This window comes from Mirounga leonina, unplaced genomic scaffold (assembly GCF_011800145.1).
Source record: "Mirounga leonina isolate KUSES-001 unplaced genomic scaffold, KU_Mleo_1.0 Mir_174, whole genome shotgun sequence".
In the NCBI taxonomy this organism is placed as follows: domain Eukaryota; kingdom Metazoa; phylum Chordata; class Mammalia; order Carnivora; family Phocidae; genus Mirounga; species Mirounga leonina.
The window spans coordinates 47,214,021-47,239,115 of record NW_023270451.1 but is presented as its reverse complement, the minus strand read 5'-3'; the positions used below and the strand labels follow the sequence as shown (position 1 = coordinate 47,239,115).

General features: G+C 44.7%; 1 protein-coding gene across 1 annotated transcript in view; it reads right to left on the bottom strand.

Moving 5' to 3' along the window:
- The window catches only part of FKBP9 (FKBP prolyl isomerase 9), a 38,716-nt gene extending 20,214 nt beyond the window's left edge, over nucleotides 1–18,502 (bottom strand). Inside the window, exons 1-4 of the mRNA XM_035020876.1 lie at nucleotides 18,137–18,502; nucleotides 5,547–5,692; nucleotides 4,933–5,122; nucleotides 4,118–4,263 (exon numbers count right to left, since the gene is read on the bottom strand). Coding sequence (XP_034876767.1) covers nucleotides 4,118–4,263; nucleotides 4,933–5,122; nucleotides 5,547–5,692; nucleotides 18,137–18,366 — 712 coding nt within the window. The 5' untranslated portion in view covers nucleotides 18,367–18,502. The remainder of the gene's footprint in view (nucleotides 1–4,117; nucleotides 4,264–4,932; nucleotides 5,123–5,546; nucleotides 5,693–18,136) is intronic.
- Between the last annotated feature and the right edge of the window lie 6,593 nt (nucleotides 18,503–25,095).

The window sequence follows — 25,095 nt, the reverse complement described above, 5'->3', positions numbered from 1 at the left end:
ATCAGGACACAAGATTTAGGAAGTACTTTTTTTTTTTTTTTTTAAGATTTTATTTGTGGGGCGCCTGGGTGGCTCAGTCGTTAAGCGTCTGCCTTCGGCTCAGGTCATGATCCCAGGGTCCTGGGATGGAGCCCCACATAGACCTCCCTGCTCCGCGGGAAGACTGCTTCTCCCTCTCCCACTCCCCCTGCTTGTGTTCCCTCTCTCTGTCAAATAAATACATAAAATTTAAAAAAAAAAAAGTAATTAAAAAAAATTTTATTTGTTAATTTGTCAGAGAGAGAGAGAGCACAAGCAGGGGGAGCCGGCAGGCAAAGGGAGAAGCAGGCTCCCTGCTGAGCAGGAAGCCTGATGCGGGGCTCAATCCCAGAACCCCAGGATCATGACCTGAGCAGAAGGCAGATGCTTAATGGACTGAGCCACCCCGGTGCCCCCCTAGGAAGTACTTTTAACAACAACTCAACTCCCACTGTGTCGATGTTACTCATTCCTTGAAGTTTCCAAGTCAAGGAAATAAATGTTCTTTCCCATGCTGGGTGGTCCCCCCTTGTGTCCAACTATGTTCTATCACCATTGTGTCCATGGTGCCCAACTGTGAGCTGGCGGATATGATCTGAAGCCTGACTTCTTCAGAAAAATGAGCAAACTAGTATTAATGACATGCGAGAAACTACTACAACCGTATTTTCTATGCTTGTGCTGACAAATCAAGGCTCTATGTGGGTGGTTATGCACCCACATGCAAACCCAAATACATGCCTCTGTGGGTTCCTGTTTGTGTACAAATGCAAATCAGACATTTAAAGGCATAAATTCTAAACCTTGGACCTGGTTCTACAGAATACTACACAGATTTGTTCTTTGGAACCAACAGCCCAATTTTTTTGAAAAGGCAAAATGCAAAATTCAATTTATTAAGTACATCCAAAACAAGATATAAATAAAATTAAAGCTAGCTAAGAGGGAAAAAATGGCACCCACAATGCAAAATATAAGTCCTCAAACTGCTTCTATCTCACTTCTAGATGGTACTGCTTCTTTTGGATGCTCCCAACAGTGGGGACTTCGTGAATATCCGCAAAATGATCATTTACATGAAGAGATTATTGGGTACTAGCTCCTCAAGCAAAGATCAACATCAAGCAAAAATAACTCAATCCAGTCCTTTGAGATAAAGGAAGTTAACTGACAAACCACCTGCCTCAACACTCTTACCTGCCATTTGTTATACCTTGCAAAGGAGTAGGCCTGGGCAAGTGAATGACACAGCACATCAAGCCTGAGTTCCTTCAATTGGCTCCTTGGCAGAGCCCACCCCCTCCCTTTCCCCTCAGGGGAATAACAAAATCTGCTGAAAGTGGCTGCTGAGTCAGCCTCTGGAATGTAAGGTGTGGTCAATCCCCAAAGTGTGTGTATGGGTGTGTGTGTAACAGAATATGAATCTTTTATACTTTTCTGTAGTTTTTAATTTGGGAGAAAAAAGAAAGCCTTAAAAGTAACTCCAGGGCGCCTGGGTGGCTCAGTTGGTTAAGCGACTGCCTTCGGCTCGGGTCATGGTCCTGGAGTCCTGGGATCGAGTCCCACGTCGGGCTCCCTGCTCAGCAGGGAGTCTGCTTCTCCCCCTGACCCTCCCCACTCTCATGCTCTCTCTATCTCATTCTCTCTCTCAAATAAATAAATAAAATCTTAAAAAAAAAAAAAAAAAGTAACTCCAGAGTTGAAATTTTTCTAGCATTATCATGTACTAATTGAATATTTGGTTTTTAAATAACAACTTTATCATGATATAATTTCTATACCATACATATTCACCTACTTAAAGTTATACCTGGGGCACCTGGGTGGCTCAGTAGGTTAAATGTCTGACTCTTGATTTTGGCTCAGGTCACGATCTCAGAGTTGTGAGATCGAGCCCCTCGTCAGACTCGTGCTGGGTGTGGAGCCTGCTTAAGATTCTCTGTCTCCCTCTCCCTCTGCCCCTCCCCACCCTCTCTTAAATAAATAAACAAACACAGTTACACCTGGATAGCTGAGCACAGTATTAAATAATAAATATTTCAAATAAGCTATTTTAAATATTCAATACATTAAGTATTTATTTAAAATAAATAATATTCCTCAAATTAGGCCAGGCATCTAGTTTTATTATGTATGATGTATGCATCTGGATGACATCAGAAGGATTTAAGAGCCAAGGGAAATGAACTTCTACTGGCTAAGGATGAGACCACCAGAGTATCAATCAGAATAATAACATGTCTTGGGGAGGGGCGAATTAAGACATATTTACAGCAGTTGTTTTCAAATTTTATTTTTCTTTTAGCAAGGAATCCCCACCCCTGCTTTTTGAAGGACTGTCTGCAGATCCTCAGCAATAAAAGAGGAGGTGGACAGGGGAGAAGACTGAGCCCCATTTCCTCCTCTCTCCTCCTGCTCTGTAGATATACATGGCCAGGAAACATAGCTTGGAAAACATTACGTTAGGGTTATTCTAAGTCCAGTATCACAGTCAGTAAACTTAAACGCATCATGTTTCCATTTTAATTCTTTTTTTTTTTTTTTAAAGATTTTATTTATCTATTTGACAGAGAGAGAGACAGCGAGAGCAGGAACACAAGCAGGGGAAGTGGGAGAGGGAGAAGCAGGCTTCCAGCCAAGCAGGGAGCCCAATGTGGGACTCGATCCCAGAACCCCGGGATCATGACCTGAGCCAAAGGCAGACGCCCAACGACTGAGCCACCCAGGCGCCCTCCATTTTAATTCTTAACTACATATACCTGCTTGTTTAAATGCCAGGAGGTTCTCCTTGTTGTGTTAGCCTGTCAGTGTGATTAAATATGCCTGAAATTAAAATATGAGTAACTGCGAAGTTCCATTTACCAGCCAATATTCTGTTTTCTCCCTTCAAAAAGGACACTAGTTCGAATTAATGTTTTTTTTCCAACATGATGCTTTGCATCTGTCCAGAGGGAACGAATGTCACAGGTAGAACCCACTGTGGAGGTACAAATTGGGGGGCAGGGGGATGGCAATTCTGGTATCATATACTAAATTTCTACCTTGAGATCTATAACCTTTGGACTTTCTAGTTCAAATCTCATTTCACAGATGGGAAAATGCAGGTGGGAGAGGCTGGTGCCCAAGGTTACAGCTTATGAGGCAGTGGCAGATGCTTTACTTATGAATGCCAATGACCATGAATAAGTGGAAGTTTCCACAATTCAGTGATGAGATGGTAGATGATTTAGACTAGCACTGCCCAACGGAACTTTCTACAGTGATGGAAATGCTCTGTATCTGCACTGCCCAGGATAGTAGCCCTCAGCAACATGTGGCTCTTAAGTACAAGAAATGTGGCAGTGTGGCTAAGGCACAGAATTTTAGATTTTACTTAATTTTAGTTTATTTTAAATTTAACTATAAAGAGCCCTATGTCATTAGTGCTACTCTATTGGACAGTGCAAGTCTAGACCAAAAGGTCTGGTAGGTTTCATGTGGTAAGTTGAATTCATCACAGCAATAAAAATAAGGACAGATGAGGGGCGACTGGCTGGCTTAGTCGGAAGAGCATGCGACTCTTGATCTTAGGGTCGTGAGTGGGGACCCAACGTTGGGTATAGAGATTACTTAAAAATAAAATCTTTAGGGGTGCCTGGGTGGCTCAGTCGTTAGGCGTCTGCCTTCGGCTCAGGTCATGATCCTGGGGTCCTGGGATCGAGCCCCGCGTTGGGCTCCCTGCTCAGTAGGGAGCCTGCTTCTCCTTCTCCTCCCCGCTCATGCTTTCTGTCACTATTTGTCTCTCTCTCTCTCACATAAATAAATACAATCTTAAAAAAAAATAAAATAAAATCTTTAGGGGTGCCTGGGTGGCTCAGTGGGTTAAGCATCTGCCTTCAGCTCAGCTCATGATCCCAGGGTCCTGGGATCGAGCCCTGAGTCAGGCTTCCTGCTTAGCAGGAAGTCTGCTTCTCCCTCTCCCTCTGCAGCACCCCCTGCTTGTGGTCTCACCCTCGCTCTCTCTTAAATAAACACATAAAATATTTTAAAATAAATAAATAAAATATTAAAAAAAAAAAAAGGACAGACGAGAGTAGCTTGAAGAATGAGAAAGACTTACCATCTCCATCTTCTCCATAGGCCAGGAAAGGAGGTATGGTGATGATGCGCTTTTCCCCCACACACATCCCCAACAGCCCTTTATCCATTCCAGGAATCAGCCAGCCAATGCCCACATATGTGTCATACGTTTTCATGCGATTATGACTGAAAACCAATGAGAAAGGGGGAAAGTTCCATGCTACTGAGGGTGTTTCCAACTCATTCCTCAATAAGGCTTTAAGTACCCACTTATCAGCTAAATAGTGAAACTATACCCATCCCTGATGACAGGCATTTTTGGATCTTTGTTCCCAAAGACAGCAGAAGTCCTCAAAGTTAGAAGAAATGAAAATCGTGTAATTAAATCACAGTGATTCAGAAAACTAGGCCTGCTACTCTATCTAACCAAATACACTATAACAACAGGAAAGCCCTAAGGGTTCACTGTTCTCTAGCTTAGCACCTTACTCCTAGCACTTGTCCATAGCTTCATAAACATTCAGGCTTCCCCTCTTCCTTCCATGGGAAAACTATAAAAATGGACCCAAAAAATGCATCAACCTACTTGGAAATAGGGCCCTTCACTTAATGATGAGCTCCCAAGACAGTTAATTTAGATAAACACTGTTCTTACGTTTCTGTAAAATGTATTAAAATTTTGATTCTGGTTTTACGGAGCATGACACATTAACCAAAAGCCATGAGTGAAGGAGTTGACATTAATGGAAATTGGGAAGAGTCTCCCTTCTGGTTTCTCCACGGGCATAAAAAGCAGGGGAGACAGAAGGAACTAAGGGGCATTTCACCGATACTACTTGGAATGGCGGCACTTACCTTGAATCAAACAGTGTCCCATCCAAGAACGTTCCATTGTAGTGGTACCTTACAAAATCAGACACCTGGATGGTCCGAGGGCAACTGGGAGGTGTGAAATAAGTGTGAACCTGAACTTGATCTTCAGAATTCCAAATGTCCATCAGGAGTACATCAAAATGAAGAACTGAATCTGGGGGGATCACACCAGCTAAAAATTAAAGAGAATTTGCACTGAGAAGCTGCTGCCTTTCAGGCCAGACGAATAAACACCTAGGATGCTGCCCAGGTGTTCAAGGGAGTCACTGAACAATTCCAAAATGGGTCATGCTCCCTCTCCCTCTTTCCTCCAAATAAAATTGAAAGAAATGAGAAAAAAATGGCCTTCCTCTCAACAAGGGTGACATTCAATTCACCTGTGTTAATAACAACTTCTTTTATATCTAGAAGAAATGAACCAAAGATGAAATTTTAGCTCTGTGTGTGTGTGTGTGTGCGTGCGTGTGTGTGTTCACTGCTTCTCACTGTCCTTGATTTAAAGCTTCTGAAGATTCTCTGATCTGCCTGACTGAATACCCTTCAAATGTTCTGGTTGTTTCTGCAAATGTGTTTACAAACATGGTACAAAAACTTACAAACTCCTTCACTTCCATAGGCAAGCTTTGGGGGGATCTTCACAAAGCGCCTCTCATTTACACACATCCCAACCAGAGCTTGGTCCATGCCTGCAATCAGTTGTCCTTTTCCCACAAACACGTTGAAAGTGGAGTCTCTGTCATAGCTGAAGACCCAAGAGGTAGAGAAAAAGAAAAGTATAAGTTAATCCTTCCCTTAGTGAAACCAAACAGTGAAAATGTACCCATGGACAGAGTGAGGTCACTGGAAAGCAAAAACAGCCTGGAGAGGAGTTACCGACACAGGAAATGTCCTCACTAACGGTAGTTCGTTGGCTGGAATTTTTAAATTACTTTGAACATTGCCAGCAAATCTAGTTAGATAAGCAACCTTCCTTATATATATCATTTTGCAAAGTAGCTACCAATACTTCCACTAAAAAAGTTTATTCCATTTCTATGTGATTGGTATTTAAAAGCAAGAACATAAGATACTAATGCTCCAGTTAACATATATATCTGATTGTTCTTTTTTTTCCCTTAAGTCTGTAAGTTAAAGACGCAGCATGGTGTAGCATAAAGGAAACTTAAACTCTCTTAAACTGTTTCCTCCACCGCAATATGGGAATAACAATAAGAGCCATCCCAAGATCTATACAATATCACTGTGCTCGCTTTGGCAGCACATATACCAAGATCTATACAATATTACAATCTGAAAAGTGCTCAGAAAACCTCAGAGTTATGTCAATATTACTATAATTATTACAGGTAATGGGAAGTCTGATACAGTCTTGAAATCACAAACATATGTGATTTAAAGGCTGACTGGTGATGGCCTTAGGTTGGAAGATAAATAATGGAACTGTGGCCAACATCCACGCTCTCATCCTTTTTAATGTCAAATTCTGCATCCAACAAGGGTTTGCCTATTAGGAAACTGTGCTAGGTGCTTTGAAGGATATAAAAGTCTAAAGCATGGCTCTTGCCTATTAAAAAAAAAAACCTAGCAGAGATACCCAGAGGGTTTCAAATACTGTTTAAGAAAATAACTACAGGGCTTGGTTTATAATAATGAAACACTGGAAATAACTTAGAAATTTCAAAGCTATGGCACTGATTGCATTTAAGGCAAGGTCATATAATAAAACACTCAATGGCCATTTAAAAATACCAGATTTATATCCATTGGCACAGAAGGACATATATAGTAACAGAGAAGTGTGGATTACAGAGCCACAGTATCAAATAATTCTATTTTGAATTTATATATATAGACACATATGAAAAAATCCACTAGGTGATACATAAAAACATTAATAATGGTAATCTATAAGTAGGGGATTTCGGGTGGTTTAATTCTCTCTTAATTTTCAAAATGATCATGTCATATTCATGTAAGAAAATATTAAGAACTGCTGGGGGGCGCCTGGGTGGCTCAGTTGGTTAAGCGACTGCCTTCGGCTCAGGTCATGATCCTGGAGTCCCTGGATCGAGTCCCGCATCGGGCTCCCTGCTCGGCAGGGAGCCTGCTTCTGCCTCTGACCCTCCCCCCTCTCATGTGCTCTCTCTCTCTCATTCTCTCTGTCTCAAATAAATAAATAAATAAAATCTTTAAAACAAAAAAAAAAGAAAGAAAATATTAAGAACTGCTGGGGGGCGCCTGGGTGGCTCAGTCGGTTAAGTGTCGCACTCTAATTCTGGCTCAGGTCATGGTCTCAGGGTCGTGGGATGGAGGACCACATCAGGCTCCGCGCCCAGCATAGAGTCTTCTTGAGATTCTTTCCCTACCTCTCCCTCTGCCCCTCCTGCCACGCTCTCTGTCTCTCTCAAATAAAAAAATAATAATAAAATAAAATAAAAAAGAGCTGTTGGAATTTACCTCGTAGCCCTTCATTTGGTAAAATACTTCCTCATTTTCCCTAATGAACAGCTTGGAAGAGCAGCACATTCTATATCACCACCCATCAGGGCAGCTTCCTCAGACCTGCCCCTTTTTTTCTTCCTCCTCCTAGTTTTACAACTCATTTTAATAGCCTTCCTTTCGCAGGGTCAGGGAAAAGAAAGCAAGACTCCAAGTTCAGGTCAGCAAGCCAGAGGACAAAAACACATGCTCAGCTTTGTGCCCAAGACAGCTTTACACCTCCACCCTCCACCTCCAGGGACCAACACCCGCCCCCAGGAATGCCAGCTCTTTAATTTCACTTGGCTGGGGACTTGCCATAAACCACCATCCAACTGCTGGGTTTATATTAATAATGAACCAGAACTGGAAGCTTCAAAGACATCCCGGGTACAGAACATATGCAAACAGCTACGTTTGTTCCAGGATGGAGCACCCTCCTTTATAAATAAAGGCTGGAAACCACTTTATAAATAAATCTTTCATCCATGGAACCTGAATACAGTTCCCAAATTTAATAAGAGTTTTTAATAATAACTACCACTTAGAGAGTGTTTATTATGTGTGGGGCACGGTGGCAAACTAAGCTTTTCCACATGCTATTCCCATTTAATCATCACACAACACTTCAAGGTGGGTGCTGATGCTCAGGCACCTTGGAGGTGACAGGCTAACAGTGTTAGCCAAGTGGGGGGAAAGCTAGAACCCAGGTCTATCTGACCCTTAACCTCCTAGCGCAGGGCCTGCCCCCTAGGTGGTATATAAAAACTGTCGTTGCCTTGCAGTATTCATATCTTCATCTGACTGCCTAAGCAGAGTGCTAAAAACAAAAATACACCTTTCTGAAAGAATAGTTATAATTTACATATGTGAGAAACTAACAATGCAAGACTGGTCTTATCTCCTGCTTAAAACTGACCATCTGGAAAAATAAAGTTCTGACTAAATCTCTGCTGATGAGCACAACTGCCACAAATTCATATGCAGTGTCAAGCCCAGAACTGGTTATGAAAATTATTTCTGCAAGCGCTGGAATGAGCACTTAATATAGCCTGTCCCCGTATCTGGCTGATTTATACCTTTTGCAGATGTCCCAGTTGAGGTCCTGCAAGAAACAGATGATACACCCAAACTAGGCAGCTCCAGGAAAGTTTAATGAAGGGGCTGTGTGCAAAGGAGTGTGCAGGGTACAGAGAACACAGGAGCAATGTGGTTATCTCTGGTGACAAGTAGAAAGTGCATTGTCAGACCTGGGCTTGAAGGATCCAGGGACAGAGAAGGTTCAGGGCCAGCTGACAGAGGCTTAGCTGGGCCCTCTAGTCTAGGGACACAAATGGTGGAGACTCAGGGAGTCAAGGGAATAAATATCTCACTCTCCTCCCTCTGATCTCCCGCTGCTACCCCACTGGCTGAACCCAACCAGGAGCCAGATGACGAGGGGGTCACTGATATAACCCATACTAAGTACATGTAATTCATACAGCCTCATAGAGCAAAAAGCAAGTAGATCAGAAGGAGAGGGGACCTAGAAAGGCAAATGGAAATCACCTAGCACATCCAACACCCCCCTTTCCTCCCCATCAGCTTGTTTTTCTCCCCTGTTCATTCACTGCTGTAAACCCTTCGATTGCTTCTACTTTCTCTTGCCCCAAGGGGGTGATGAGGTGGCTGCAGCATCCTCTGATGATGCCCTTCCCGTTCACTGGCCCAAGGATCACTAAGACAGGAGACATCACATAAAACCCATCATATGCAAGTCATTAAACCGTCTACACATGAGCACGCATGATCGTGCAGCATATTCCTCAGGATGAGTAACTACCTCCATGGCTGCATTCCTGAAGCGTAAATACTGTGGCTCTATTTCTAAACATAGGTTTCAATCTGCAGTGATGGTGAACTTTTTTTTTTATTCTTATGTTAATCCCCATACATTACATCATTAGTTTTAGATGTAGTGTTCCATGATTCATTGTTTGTGCATAACACCCAGTGCTCCATGCAGAATGTGCCCTCCTCAATACCCATCACCAGGCTAACCCATCCTCCCACCCCCCTCCCCTCTAGAACCCTCAGTTTGCTTTTCAGAGTCCATCGTCTCTCATGGTTCGTCTACCCCTCCGATTTCCCCCCCTTCAGCTACCTTCTTCTTCTTCTTTTTTTTTTCTCTTAACATATATTGCATTATTTGTTTCAGAGGTACAGATCTGAGATTCAACAGTCTTGCACAATTCACAGCGCTTACCAGAGCACATACCCTCCCCAGTGTCTATCACCCAGTCACCCCATCCCTCCCACCCCACCCCCCACTCCAGCAACCCTCAGTTTGTTTCCTGAGATTAAGAATTCCTCATATCAGTGAGGTCATATGATACATGTCTTTCTCTGTTTGACTTATTTCACGCAACATAATACCTTCCAGTTCCATCCACGTCGTTGCAAATGGCAAAATCTCATTCCTTTTGATGGCTGCATAATATTCCATTGTGTATATATACCACTTCTTCTTTATCCATTCATCTGTCGATGGACATCTTGGCTCTTTCCACAGTTTGGCTATTGTGGACATTGCTGCTATAAACATCGGGGTGCATGTACCCTTTCGGATCCCTACTTTTGTATCTTTGGGGTAAATACCCAGCAGTGCAATTGCTGGATCATATGGTAGCTCTATTTTCAACTTTTTGAGGAACCTCTATACTGTTTTCCAGAATGGCTACACCAGCTTGCATTCCCACCAACAGTGTAGGAGGGTTCCCCTTTCTCCGCATCCCTGCCAACAACATCTGTCATTTCCTGACTTGTTAATTTTAGCCATTCTGACTGGTGTGAGGTGGTATCTCATTGAGGTTTTGATTTGGATTTCCCTGATGCCAAGCGATATTGAGCACTTTTTTATGTGTCTTTTGGCCATTTGGATGTCTTCTTTGGAAAAATGTCTGTTCATGTCTTCTGCCCATTTCTTGATTGGATTATTTGTTCTTTGGGTGTTGAGTTTGATGGGTTCTTTATAGATTTTGGATACTAGCGATGGTGAACTTTTAAAAGAATACATGTCTGGGCACCTCGGTGGCTCAGTTGGTTAAGTGTCTGCCTTCGGCTCAGGTCACGATCCCAGGGTCCTGGAATCGAGTTCCGTGTCAGGCTCCCTACTTGTGTGCCTCTCCCTCTGCCTCTCACCCCTCACTCGTGCTCTCTTGCTCATTCTCTCTCTCTTAAATAAATAAAATCTTTAAAAAAAAGAAGAAGAAGAACATATGTCATGGGGAGCCTGGCTGGCTCAGTCAGAAAAGCACTCAACTCTTGATCTTGGGGTCATGAGTTTGAGACCCACATTGGGTGTAGAGATTACTTAAATAAATAAATATTAAAAATAGATAAATAAAAATAAAAGAACATATGTCAAACTGAACATACTTCCTCCCTAGAGTCCCCAAAGCCCATTCCTTCCCCCAAGTTCCTACGCTCCTTTTCGTGAAAAAACAAAAAACAACTTAGGAAAACAGAGAGGAGACCATTGCTGTCAAGAGCTGGCAACAAAATTTTGGAAGATGGAATGGGAACAGAAGTGTAGGATCTGACGTAGTAGGGAAGAAACAGAATCTAGGGGAAGCAGAGAGGACCTGGCCAAGGGGACCTGGCCGTGTGCCACCCTGAGTCTGCAGAGGTGCAGGGTGGAAGGTGGCAGCACAGAGGGAAGCCTGGAGCTTGCAAGTCTGCCTCCATAACAGCTACACCCCACTCCCAGCCCCTGCCCCTCCTAGCAGCTTGGCAACTACAGTTTTAAGCTTTATGGAATTACTCACCTGATTTTAAAAACTCTCTATGTATGCAAAAGTAATATAGGATACTACGTTTAAAAATTAAATTAACTTTTAAAACTTTTGACAAAAATTCATATATGCTTATACTACTTGTTGCTGAGATTATTTAGATCTCAGATCCAGAAACAAAGGAAAAATGGCCATTACAGAAGGGAGGGAAACATGCACGAAATGCCTTGAGGTTAGAACTGAAGTCCTGCTCAGCTACGAGAGGACAGGTCAGCTTGCTCTATATGCCAATTTTAGAATCAGTTTAGACAAATAAAGGCTGAATACGATACTTTCCCCCATCTTTACTGAGGTATAATTGGCAAATAAAAATTGCATCTATTTAAAGTGTATGATCTGATGTTTTGATGATATATGTATACAGTGTGAAATAATCACCACAATCAAGCTAATTCACATATCTCACATAGTTACCATTGTCTTTCCTTTCTGTGGTGAGAACACTTTAGGTTTACCCTGTCAGTAAATTTCAAGTATAAATAAAGTATGCTTAAATTTCAAGTATGCAGTACAATATCATTAATTATATTCACCATGCTATCAATTAGACTGAATTCATTTCTTTGAACATTAAAGAGACTGCCATATGGGGCGCCTGGGTGGCTCATTCGTTAAGCGTCTGCCTTCAGCTCAGGTCATGATCCCAGAGTGCTGGGATCGAGCCCCGGGTTGGGCTCCCTGCTCAGCGGGGAGTCTGCTTCTCCCTCTGCCTGCCACTCCCACTGCTTGTGTTCCCTCTCTCACTGTGTCTCTGTCAAATAAATAAATAAAAATCTTAAAAATAAAAAAAAAATAAAGAGACTGCCATATTTTGAGAATTCATAACAGGAGGGAAGCAAGATAATAAAGATCCAGCCACTGGGCATGGGAACCATGTTTGGGGTGCCTGAAAGTTGGTCTAGTCTCGGGCCAACTCAGATGACTGGCTCGCCTGGGACCTACCTGACAGGAGGACTATGGTTCTGGCAGAGTCATCCCTGAATGGGGCTGAAACATGCACGAAATGCACGAAAGCAGAAACTTACCTCCTAGCTGTTAGTCTCCCTCTGAGATGACCCAGGTAAGATGCAACACCTTCCCCTGGCTGAGTTCCACCACTTAGCCCACATGCAGACTTGAAAAATCTGACTTTTCTGCCTCCCACCTCTCTCCCCACACCACATGCTCTCAAAGGTGACTCTGGGCTCCCAGACTCTTTGCCCAAGATTATTTCCCCCAAACAACCACCTCTACCAGCTGCTAACTAGCCGTGGCAGGGGGAAAAGGCAAGCCGTTAATGAACTGGCTAACTATCAGCCGTTAATAAACTATCGGCCACCAAATGGAAAAATGAAGAACGCTGCAATAGAGGAAAAGAGAGAAGGTGAGGGAGAAGAGACGAAGGAGTAAGAATGAAGAGGAGGGAAAGAACACATCCATTCTTGCCTCCAAAGAGGATCACACCCTGAAATGCGAGCAGTTGGCACGTTAAAATATCATTAAGAGAAAAACTGTGCAAAGCAAAGTGAAATCATTCCACAGCTATTGTGGATTTTTGTTTTTCAGCAACTGCACAAGTCAAAATATTAGATCTCTATAAATCTTATTCTACACAAGTTCTCAGCCAGTAAAATATAGCCTAATTAAATAATGAATATCAATGCACAGTCGCTCGCAATGACCCATAAATGAAAATTAAAAGCAATGACATTAAGTCTTCACAGGGTATTTGTTTTTGTTTTTGTTTTTTTTTAAAGACAGCCGGCTTTAAGGTTTTATTTATTTGAGAGAGAGAGAGCAAATGCAAGCAGGGGGCAGCTGGAAGAGAGGGGGAAAAAAATCCCAAGCAACCACAGGGCTCCATCTCACAACCCATGAGATCATGACCTGAGCTAAAACCAAGAGTCGGATGTTTAACCAACTGAGCCACCCAGGCGCCCCTGCAGGTGAATGGCCTCAAGAGACCCTAGTAAGTACTGCCTGGAGGCTAGGCTCTTTCCCTAAAGTAGGCAGAGACACACTGGGCTAAAGCGCATCCATAGGAGGAGCTGCTATTCAGATTCACACTTTAAAAGCACCCTGCCTAAGTGAGCCTTGTCATGACCTGATCCATCGCCCCATCACCACTTAACTTCTCCAGTCCACCCTGACACCATCTGCGGTGCTGCCCAGCTCCCTGGCTCTTCTCAGAACCCATCCTCCAGAAGGGGTGAGGCTTAACACCCCTTTCACTCAATACCCACCAGGTATTAACGGTAGGTACTCAACAAATACTTGTTGAATGAATAAATACATAAAATTAAGCAGACCTCTGTTAATAAGTCTTTGATTCTTTTAGAGCAAGAGTTCTCAAAGTGTAGTCCTCAGACCGGCAACCAAAGAATCATCGGGGAACTTAGAAATGCAAATAAATTCTCAGGCCCCACCCAGACCTACCGATTCAGGAACTGGGTAGAACAAGCTCTCCGAGTGATTGTGATGCGTGTACAGTTTGAGCACCACTGTGTTAGAGCATCCCACCCAACAGGGCATGTGGTAGGCACACAAAAATATTTACTGCATATCGGGACCTTGAGGGTCCACACACAAGCCTGGAGGCTGTGAAGGCACTGACCAGATGCTAGGTTTGCCTGCTAAGGATAACGGGAACATGTTTAATTTCAGTCACCAGAAGGAAATCAGAGCAAGCGAAGAGGCCGTCCCCCTCACCCTTATTGCTTAGGAAGGCTATGGAACTCCTAAAACAGCTGAATCAAGAGTAGCTGACAAGGAGCTCCCAAGAGCTGGAGAGTGTGAGCAGGAGCCCCCTGGAAACTCTAGCCTGGAAGCTGCTGTCTTCCTCGGTCTAGAGCAGTAGCCACATGAACAAGCCCATGGAAGCTCCGGAATAAAATGAAACCGCGTCCAAACCAGTGGCCAAGGGCTATAGGGTTGGCAAGTGCAAATGCTCAAAAGCTGAAAAGATACTAACTGCCCCCAAGTGCCAGGCAGAGAGGCAGGAAGAAAGCTCGATTGAAAAGAGAAGCCCTTTGTGGCTTATGACTCTGGTCAGGGTGACAGGCGTTTTCTTCTGAGCAAAACCTCCAAATCAGCAGCCAGAACGCCAGATACCTCAGATTTCTCCTCCTCTACGCTCTTTGGGCAGAAATAGCAAAGTTGTGCCTTAAGGCTTCATAAATTCCCAAAGGAACGGAGGCCCTAGAGAAAAACTCACTCTACTGAAACACCTACTGTGTGTCCTGCCCTTTCCACACCACTGTCCACAATGCAGCCACAGAAACCTCTGATCCCTCACACCCCTGATTAAAATTCTTCAATGGCGGGCGCCTGGGTGGCTCAGTTGGTTAAGCGACTGCCTTCGGCTCAGGTCATGATCCTGGAGTCCCGGGGTCGAGTCCCGCATCAGGCTCCCTGCTCGGCGGGGAGTCTGCTTCTCCCTCTCCCACTCCCCGTTTGTGTCCCCTCTCTCGCTGTGTCTTTCTCTGTCAAATAAATAAATAAAATCTTTAATAAATAAATAAATAAATAAATAAATAAATAAATAAATAAATAAATAAATAAAATTCTTCAATGGCTTTCCATTGTCCTAGACAAAGTCCAAATTCCATAGCCGGGCAGAAAAGATCTCTCAAAGTTGGGCCCAGCCTTCCTTCCTCTCCAGCCTCCTCCTTTTCCCTGGCCTTTCCCTGTCCATCACTCCCCCACCCCCGCTCCAAACTCAGGCCCTGGTGAACAGCTTTCACAGCCCCCCACACAAGGCTCCCACCGCCAGACCTCTGCATCGGCTCTGCCCTCCACCAGCCACATCCTTTCTTCCCTCCACAGCCCTCACCTCTCTGCTCAGCCCTGGTCAATTTTTGTTGCTGTTGTTTGTTTATTTTTTTTAAGATTTATGTGTTTATTTTAGAGAGACAAAGAGAGCATGAGCGAGAGGGGCAGAGGGAGAGGGAGAGAGAATCTCAAGCCGACTCCACGCTGAGCACTGTAGGGCCCCATCTCATGACCCTGACTGAGATCAGGACTTGAGCCGAAACCCAGAGTCAGCTGCTCAACCACTTGCACCACCCAGGCACCCCAGCCCTGGTCGGTTTTAATCATCTTCAGGTCTTATCCTTGCAAACCTGGAATTCCATCCTGACCACTCGCTCTCTCTCTCTCTCTCTCTGACCCCACGCAACATACAGTTGAGCTTTCTGTGTGTTTCCACAGCTTCTTGCCTTTCTTTCATTATATATATGCATAGACTATGGACCACAGACTATAGACTCTGGCCCTACGCTGCTTAAGTTCAAAACCTCACTCGAAGACTTAGAGGCCAAGTCCCTTGAGCAAATTACTTGAACTTAGTGAGCCTCGGTTTCTTCATCTGTTGTAGAGGTACCTACTTCATTGTCTTGTGACGTTAATGAATTTATTTGAGATTAAATGAATTCATACATTGAACGGTATATAGTAAGAACTGTGCGAACTCTACATGTGAGACAAAAGTGTATGCTACTATTCTTTCTGTACATTTCACACTACGTAATTGCCCGGACTATAAGCTGTAGGGACAGGGAAGGACAATGTCTTCAGGGGCAGACACACACACTTGCTGATTGGATGGTAGTGCCTCTTTCTAATGTCTTCTGTTGTCCCACACTGCCTCACAGTGGCTGCCGTGCCTAGAGGGTAGAAAGTATCAGACAAGTTGTCAGAACAAGTTGTTCTCCTGGGAGTTATTAATTACCATCAGCACAAGCAGGAAATTGTTCCTTATTTTCTAACTAAGGAAGCAAATGAGAGAAGATACACAAATGGCCAATAAACACATAAAAAGATGCTCGGCATCATTAGTCATTAGGGAAAGGTGAACCAAAACCACAATGAGATACCACTTCATACCCCCCAGGATAGCTAGAATAAAAAAGAAAATTACAGTTGTTGGGGGAGAATGTGGAGAACTAGAACCACTCATACATTGCCGGTGGGAGTATAAAATGGTGAAGCCACGTTGGGAAACAATTTGGCAGTTCCTCAAAAAGTTAAACACAGTTGCCAAAGGACCCAGCAATTCCACTCCTAGGTATATATCCAAAAGAAAGAAGCACATAACCACACAAAACTCTGTACACAAATGTTCATTGGCCAAAAAGTATAAGCAATACAAATGACCATCAACTGATGAATGGATAAACAAAATATGGTACAGCCACACTGTGGAATATTATACATCCATTAAAAAGGAATGGAGTATTGGTCCATGCTACAACATGGATGAACCCTGAAAATATTATACTAACTGAAAGAAGCCAGATACGATTTACCACAAATTATATGATTCCCCATAGAGATAGAAAGTAGATTAGCAGTTGCCTAGGGCTGGAGGGGAGGGGAGTGACTGCCAATGGGTTCAGGCTTTCTTTTTTGGAGTCATGAGAATGTTCTAGAATTAGATAGCTGTGATGGCTGCATAAATCTATGAATATACTAAAACCACCAAATTGTATGCCTTAAATGGGTGAATTGTATGGTATGTGAATTATATCTCAGTAAAGCTGTTAAAAATAAAAAGAAGCAACTGAAAAGAAAAGAACGACCATTTCTAAGTACTTGCCTATGTACCACTTTGTATGCTAAACAGCTTTTGTATATTCATTGTCTGAAATTTCAAAAAAGGCAAGAGAGTCTACAAGTATTTTTTTAAAAAGATAACTTCTGGAATGAGCGTGCACAGCCTCGGGATGCTCTGCCTAGTCTGGTGACTCACTGAGAGACCTGGGTTTGTAACAAAGCCTTGGGGAGGAGAGCAGACTGTAGCTGGAGGAAGAGGTCTCTTAATCCTAAAGCTCAACTGGAGAGAACTTGGGGACAGGTATTGTGACCGTGGGGCGGAGATGAGGGAAGGAATCCTGGGCATGATCCAGGGCCCCAGAGCAAAGCTGAGTGACCTGCTCTGGACTACCCCACACCCAGTGGCTGAAAAGGAAGGGCTGTAGTTCCTTCAAGCACAGACCCAAGCCTTGGACTGTCAGGGTTTTCAGTCAGACTCCACTTAAAACAAGTTTCTTTCTTTCTTTTTTTTTTTTTTTAAGGTTTTATTTATTTGACAGAGAGAGACACAGCGAGAGAGGGAACACAAGCAGGGGGAGTGGGAGAGGGAGGAGCAGGCTTCCGCTGAGCAGGGAGCCCGATGCGGGGCTCGACCCCAGGATCCTGGGATCATGACCTGAGCTGAAGGCAGACGCTTAACGACTGAGCCACCCAGGCGCCCCCACTTAAACAGTTTCTTAGCCTCGGTGGCCTCAAGTAACCTTAGTGGCAAGATAATGGTACCTACCGAAGAGATCTGTTGTAAGAAATGAATGAGTTCATTGTAGGGAAAGCACTTAGAACTACCCTGGCACATTGTAATAGCTCTATAAATGTTAACGGCTGCGATCATCAGCTCATCATCACCATCATCATCATCTACTGCGAAAGGCATCATCTGACTCAAGGGGCCTGTCCAGAGGCCAGTAAAGGGAGGTGGCAGACAGACATCAACATTTACTCTTGAGGTGGAGGTCTATTTGCAGAGTGGCCATTTTACACGGATTTCGCGTTGTGTGAATGCGCTGGGAGGACAGGAAGGACGGGATTTGTTCCAACCCCTCTGTGCCAGGTCCTATCCAAGACTCCAGTCCCGGGCGGGCGGACCAGGGCAGCGTAAGAACCGCCGGGCAGGCTCACCCCACGGCGGAGAGAGTTAGGGTCGCGGAGCTTTGGGGCAGGCGGAGGGAGAGGGAGGGACGCGGGGTTCGCGGGGCGGAGCTGGGGGAGGTCCGTCGGGAGGGAAAGGCCTGTCGGGAGAGAGGGGAGCGGGGGAGCGGGCGCTGCTGCCTGGGAGGCCCGGCCGGGCGTCCGAGGCGCGGTACCTGGAGTCGAACTTCTGGCCGTCGGAGAACGTCCCCACGTAGTGGTAGCGCACGAAGTCGCCGCTGCGCACGGTGCGCGGGCACTCGTCGGGCACGAAGCGCCGCTCGATCTGCAGCTCCGTGTCGAGGCCCAGGCCCGCCACGGGGGCCGCCTGCCCCGTCACCCAGAGCAGCAGGAGCAGCAGCGGCGGCGGCGGTGGGGACCGCCAGCCCCTGGCCCTGAACGCCATCGGGGGGCAGGGGTGGCGACGAGGAGAGCAGCGAGGGGGGCGCGTGGGGCGCGGCGCGGAGCCGGCGAGGGCGTGCGGAGCTCGGGCGGCGCGGGTTGGAGCTGGGCGCGCTGCGGCGTTTGCAAACGTGGAAAAGAGTCCCGGCCCTCCCCGGGCGGCAGCCGCCGCCCCCTCTCCCGCCCCCCGCCCCCGGCCACATCCGAGCGAGGGGAGGAGCCGCCGCCGCGCCCCGTGCCGCCCGGCCCTGCCCTGCCCGGCCCGGCCCTGCCCGGCCCTGCCCTGCGAGGTGCCCGCCCCGGGAAGAGGGCTGGCAACTTCAGAGGGAACCTGTCCCCGAGGGAGAAATCGTGAACTCCTCCGGACGGGGCTTCGGCCCAAAGTTGGAAAAGACAAGCGTTTACTGCCCAGGCCGACTCGCGGGTCCCCGCCTGTCCCTGGAGACTCTCCAGATTTAGCACCACCAGAGGCTCCTACGTGGCCGCGGATCCGATTACTTCTGGCTGCTTTGAGAAGGGAGGGAAACTTAGATTGTTGTGTTATTTTAACTTAGTTACAAGAATGGATTCTACATGAAAAAGACTGAAACCATTCTTCGGTTTTGGGTTTTTGTTTTCGTGGTTTTTTTTTTTTTTTTTTTTTTTTTTTCAGGATAATACTTAAAGAGAAAAGGGAGAGGCGTGTATTTTCAAACTCTCCCGATAGCTGTCCAGAGAAGGTTTTAAGTTACTGTGAATGTTCCCCAAGCCATTCGTGGATGGACTGTGAGCTGGTACTTAATAGCAAACATCTCGCATGGTCCCACATACGTGACTAAGCTAGGTAGGACTTCACAATACAGACCCCAAAGCGCCAAGAAATTCTTTAGAGTACCTAAATGAATTCTTAGCTTAGAATTGGTTGTTCTTATTTATTAAGATTTTGAACTAATGAAAGCAAATCACCAAGGGTTTCTCAGGGTCTTTTGGAAGCAAACTATCCTGATACCAAAGCCTGGCAAACACAGGGAGAGAGAGAGAGAGAAACTGGGCACCAATCTAATTTATAAATATAACTACAAAAATAATAAAATGTGAGCAAATTGAATTCAACGATTTATTAAGGGAATAATACACCATTATGTGGACTAGTTCCTAAGTAGGTGACCTTCTGCAAATTAATAAACAGTCTCAGTGTGCTTTGTAAGATGAAAACATGGTAATTATAATTTTAGATTTCATTAGATCCCAGGATCTAATGAGAAACTACATGTAGCACTAAATAAATGTCCGTTGTTCCTAATAGAACTAATTCTATGGAAATAGAAAACCTATTAAAATTATTAATCTTATTAGCACTGGCTATAGGCGGTTGAATTTGGGGTAATGATTTGCTTTCTTCTTTGTATTTTTCAGTGTTCCTTTATGGTTTTTAATGACTGTCTCACATGTTTATTAAAACGATCCAATTTTATACAGAAACAAACAAGTCAACCTGGTTCCAGTCAGAAATCTTCCACCCCCTTACTGTGACTGTGGATGACACACGCCACCTGTCTGGGCCTCAGTGTCTTCTGTAAAATGAAGCGGTTGATTTCTAAGACTTCCACCAATTCTAAAATCCTATGATACTGCGAGAGAGAAAACACTCTAGGACAGCAAGGAAGACATGTAGGGAGAGAGGCTGAGTAGTGACTGCCACTTCCATTTTGCCTTTTAGGGCTTCCTAGTGCTTTGATTTCTTGTCATTCTTTAAAAATGTTAATTAGCTGATCAAACAGTATGTGTGCTCTTCAACATCTCTAAATCCCAACAGACTTCTTTGCATTGGATTTCTGTAGCAATCTACCAAAGAGAAAATTTACCTCTTGGCTTTAGTGACAGCATTATCCTAAGAACTAATTAAGGGGACCCTGGGTCGCTCAGTTGCTTAACTGTCTGATTCTTGATTTTGGCTCAGGTCATGATCTTGGGTCGTGAGATTGAGCCCTGTGTCTGGCTTTTGCTGAGCTGAGTGTGGAGTCTGCTTGAGGTTCTCTCCCCCTTTCTCTCTGCCCCTCCCCCCTTACGTGCACACCCTCTCCCCACTCCAAAAAAAAAAAAAACTAATTAAAATCAAGTTGAAACTTTTTTTTTTTTGAAGATTTATTTATTTATTTTAGAGAGAGACAGAAAGGGGCGGGAGAGGGGCAAAGGAAGAGGGAGAGAGAGAATCCTCAAGGGACTCCCTGCCAAGCATGGGGCCTAACGCAGGGCTCAATCCCAAGACCCTGAGATTATGACCTGAGCCAAAACCAAGAGTGGATGCTTAACTGACTGAGCCACTCAGGCACCCCTGAAACTTTATATTTTTTTTAAAGCTGTATTTATTTAAGTAATCTCTACACCCAATATGGGGCTTGAGATCAAGAGTCACATGCTTCTCTGACTGAGCCAGCCAAACGCCCCCAAGCTGAAATTTTAAAAATTATTTCCGGGGTGCCTGGGTGACTCAGTTCATTAAGTATCTGCCTTCAGCTTAGGTCATGATCCGGAGTCCTGGGATCAAGTCCCCCATGGGGCTCCCTGCTCAGCCGGGAGTCTGCTTCTCTCTCTCCTTCTGACCCTCCCCCTGTTCATGTTCTTGCTCGCTCTCTCCCTCTCTTTCTCAAATGGGTAAATAAGAAATCTTTTTTAAAAGTGATTTCCATTGAGTTTTGGGGGCTGACTTTGTAAGGACTTCCCAAATCTAAAAACTGAATCTGTAGTCAAGAAGAGTCATCAAGTAGACTAAAAGCTCAGAAAGATAAAGATGAGGGGGAAGAGGTGAGTGGGCGTGAGACAGGGAGGAGAAAGAAAGGGAGGGTATTGGGTTTAAAAAGTAGGGCTTGGGTAAAATCTTTAAAAAAAAAAAAAAAAAAAGGTGCCTGAGTGGCTCAGCTGTTAAGCGTCTGCCTTCGGCTCAGGTCATGATCCTGGGGTCTTGGGATCGAGCCCCGCATCAGGCTCCCCGCTCCGCGGGAAGCCTGCTTCTCCCTCTCCTGCTCCCCCTGCTTGTGTTCCCTCTCTCGCTGTCTCTCTCTCTGTCAAATAAATAAAATCTTAAAAAAAAAAAAAAAAAAGTAGGGCTTCGGGTGGGGGCTGGTGGTGAGAGAGAAAGTAAGAAGGGAAAAGTAGAAGATGAGAATCAATGAGAAAATAGCCAGCAAGCAAGAAATGTGACACAATAAAGAAAAGGACAGAATAAGAGAAACATCCAAAAGGTGTGAGGCCACTGGAGGTGTGAATCAGCATGGAGGAGGAGGAGAAGGGAAATCTGGAAAAGGGTAGATCTAGATGAAAGTCAGAAAACTAGGTTCTGTCCTATCCCCTCTATACAGGAAGTTGAAATGTTATCGGGAAAATCAAACAAGCTGGGCAGTAAAGAAAGAATTCCACTTTTCATTGAGCCTGAAATAAAGGAAGTCCCATGAATCAGATCTTCCAAGAGCAGTAAACCCTGGAGGCTAAGCTAAGTAAGTTGTTAATTTTAGCTTGGCACACACTGAGCAGGGATAAAGAAAAGGCCAGCATTAAGGAAAACATCCCTGGAAAGTCCATCGGAACTGGCCTGAGGCAAATGTGAAGCGAGAGACATTTGCTTCGAGCAGCGTCCTCTTTCCTTCCCTCCCCAGGAGTTTCTAACAAAGTATCCCACTTGCCTTATTTGACAACACTCCTGGAATTACCATGTGCTCTAATGAAAAACCCTAGAAGAGAAATCAGACCACCTTGATTGTAGGGTCACCCAACCCCGTACTCTCCAGCACTCATCAGCGTTCTCATCTGTAAAATGCCTTGCCTACCTCCAGGGAATTTCTGTGAAGGTCAACTGAAGCAATATATGAGGGATGGAAATCTGCAAAATACTATGTAAATGTGAGGAATCGCATTTATCTATGAGTAATAGAAGACCCAACACAAAATCTTTTAACACAAAAAGAAATATACTATCTCTTAGAATAGGAAGTCTGGATGGGAAGCAGCTCCAGGACTGGATTGATCAAGTGTCTCTAGAACATCCTCAAGAGCTCAAGTGTCTCCCCTCCTCAGTCATCCTCGGATTTCACTGTTGCCCCCTCATGGCTGCCCCAGATCCAGGTACCACATGCAAGGAGAGCCATCCTGAAGGAGAAAGTATCATTTATTAAGATCATGGAGCTTTCTGTAAAGCTCTCTCCTCTGATGAGACCTCCCGTCATGTCTCATTGACTAAAATTGTATCATGTGTCCGTCGCTAAACCAATCAATGGAAAAGGAATAGGATTACTATGATTGCCTTAAGACTAACCAAGATTCACCTCCAGAGAGGATGGAAGGAGGTCTCTACTCTCCAACCAGCATCCTCCGAAGCAGACAGCTACCTTAGACTCCTGAACAAAATCAGAGTGTTATTGGCAAGGAAGAGAAGGGGGGATGACAACTGGGTTGGCCACCAACCAGGTTTGCCACAGATTAGCAATTACATTTGGTGTCCCAGCTTCTTCCCTCGGTCTTCTCTACCTGTAAGCCTCCAATTAAGCACATTGTCTGCCCTTTTCCTTCCAATCCTACTAGCTACTAAACTGTTAATGGAATACCAGTTAAAATTATTAGAAATAGGGGCACCTGGGTGGCTCAGTCGTTAAGCGTCTGACTTCGGCTCAGGTCATGATCTCAGGGTCCTAGGATCGAGCCCCGCATCGGGCTCCCTGCTCCGCGAGAAGCCTGCTTCTCCCTCTCCCACTCCCCCTGCTTGTGTACCCTCTCTCACTGTCTCTCTCTCTGTGTCAAATAAATAAATAAAATCTTTAAAAAAAATTGTTAGAAATAATACAGGGTTTCTCACATGTTTCCATTGTGCTGCAGAGAATTGCAAACTTGTACCCCTGGGGGCTTCCTGCCTACTTTACTATGAGAATTCTTTGAAATCTGGTTTTTGGTTTAAAAAAAAAAAAGCAGGTTTGCATTCTACCCTCTAAGCTAGCCGTGTTTCTTTAATATATGATAGAATGTGATCTTTCCCTTTTACTCAACTTTTTCCTTCCTCCATCTTCCTAGTGGAGAAAAAGTCACCAGTAAGATAAAAGCAGTAAAATATACTTTGTGGACCACCACAGCTCCAGCCAGCCCAAGTGCCCTCTTCACCACTTGTGTTGGACCCCAAAATACACCCCAGTTCCTTCTGCTCCCCCAGTGCATCGTGCACCTGTGCCAGCTCCTGGAAATACAAAGAGTGCAAATGCTCCTCCTGTAAGAAGAGCTACTGCACTTGCTGCCCGTGGACTGGGCCAAGTGTGCCCAGGGCTGCACCTGCAAGGGGGCATCCAACAGGTGCAGCAGCCACGCCTAGTGTCAGGGAGAGCCTGCTCCCTGATGTAAATAGAGCAAAGTGTACAAACCTGCAGGGTTGTTTTTTTTGTTACCCTGAACCTATTGCTACATTCTTTTTTTTCTATGAAATATTTGAATGACAATAAACTCATGTTGATTTTTTTCTGGCAAAAAATAAATAGGTACATAAAATACTATATCTTGTGGGGCGCCTGGGTGGCTCAGTCGTTAAGCGTCTGCCTTCGGCTCAGGTCATGATCCCAGGGTCCTGGGATCGAGCCCCACATCGGGCTCCCTGCTCGGCGGGAAGCCTGCTTCTCCCTCTCCCACTCCCCCTGCTTGTGTTCCCTCTCTCGCTCTGTCTCTCTCTGTCAAATAAATAAATAAAATCTAAAAAAAAAAAAAATACTATATCTTGTGAGCAAAATAATGGCATCAAAGCTGTGCTGTGAAAGGTGGCCAATATAAGCAAGTCTAGTCTCTTTTAAATTGTTCCATTCTGAAAGGCTTAAAATCTACCCGGTAAAACAGAACCAGGACCAATTGCTGCCACCCCTCTAAACTGGGCCAACACCAAGGCTCTATGGCTGGCCTTGACAATGAATCTGGTACCTTAGGATGGGGTAGAGGGGTATAAGAGACTGAGGCAGGGGGTACAGCAAGGAGGGAGTACAAATAAAGCACCTCTCACCGGGGCTAGGTTCCTTGGTACAAAGTAAAGGCTGACTCCCTGTGTATTCATGGTTGGGTTATAGTCACTTCACTCTCTTTCTGGAAAGGAGCTATACCTGCACATCCCTCCAGATGCTACGGGCATAAATAAAGGGGGACAGGTAAGAATAGTATTTTAGAATGATAACCAGCAGGGAAAGAATTCCTGTTTGTTTCATTGGTTAATGGGTGAGATGTTACTACATTGAGTCGATCACAACCAGAAAACTGGACTGAATCTGAGAGATGGCCCTGTGTCATAAAGCATCTGACTCCAGCTTTGAGGCTGACCACTGATAATTTTCAAGTCTCACCTCCACTTTTCCTTTTCATCCCACATTTGGGCAAGCTGATAGGAAAGTCCATGTGGCACCAGGGGAGAAGTTCAAACTACACAAAATCTTGGCCTGTGTGTGGGAACACTCACCCAGTTCCACCCCCTAAACACAATGAAACTCAGGGCCACTCACCTTTGTTTTGCTGAAGTCATTTTTGGACTAGCTTAGGTGTCTGAACTGCTCTTCTAGAAAGAATCAATATGTGAATAATAAATTTCTTCCTACCTTCTTGGTGCATATGTAGAATCATCAGTCTTGACAGTGAACCAGTTTGGGGTGGATGGGGGTCCATCATGCCTCTGTGAAGTGAACACAATACTTTGCCTTTCACACTGGTTGGTGACCAGGAAATTTCTCAGTCTGGTGTCAAAATC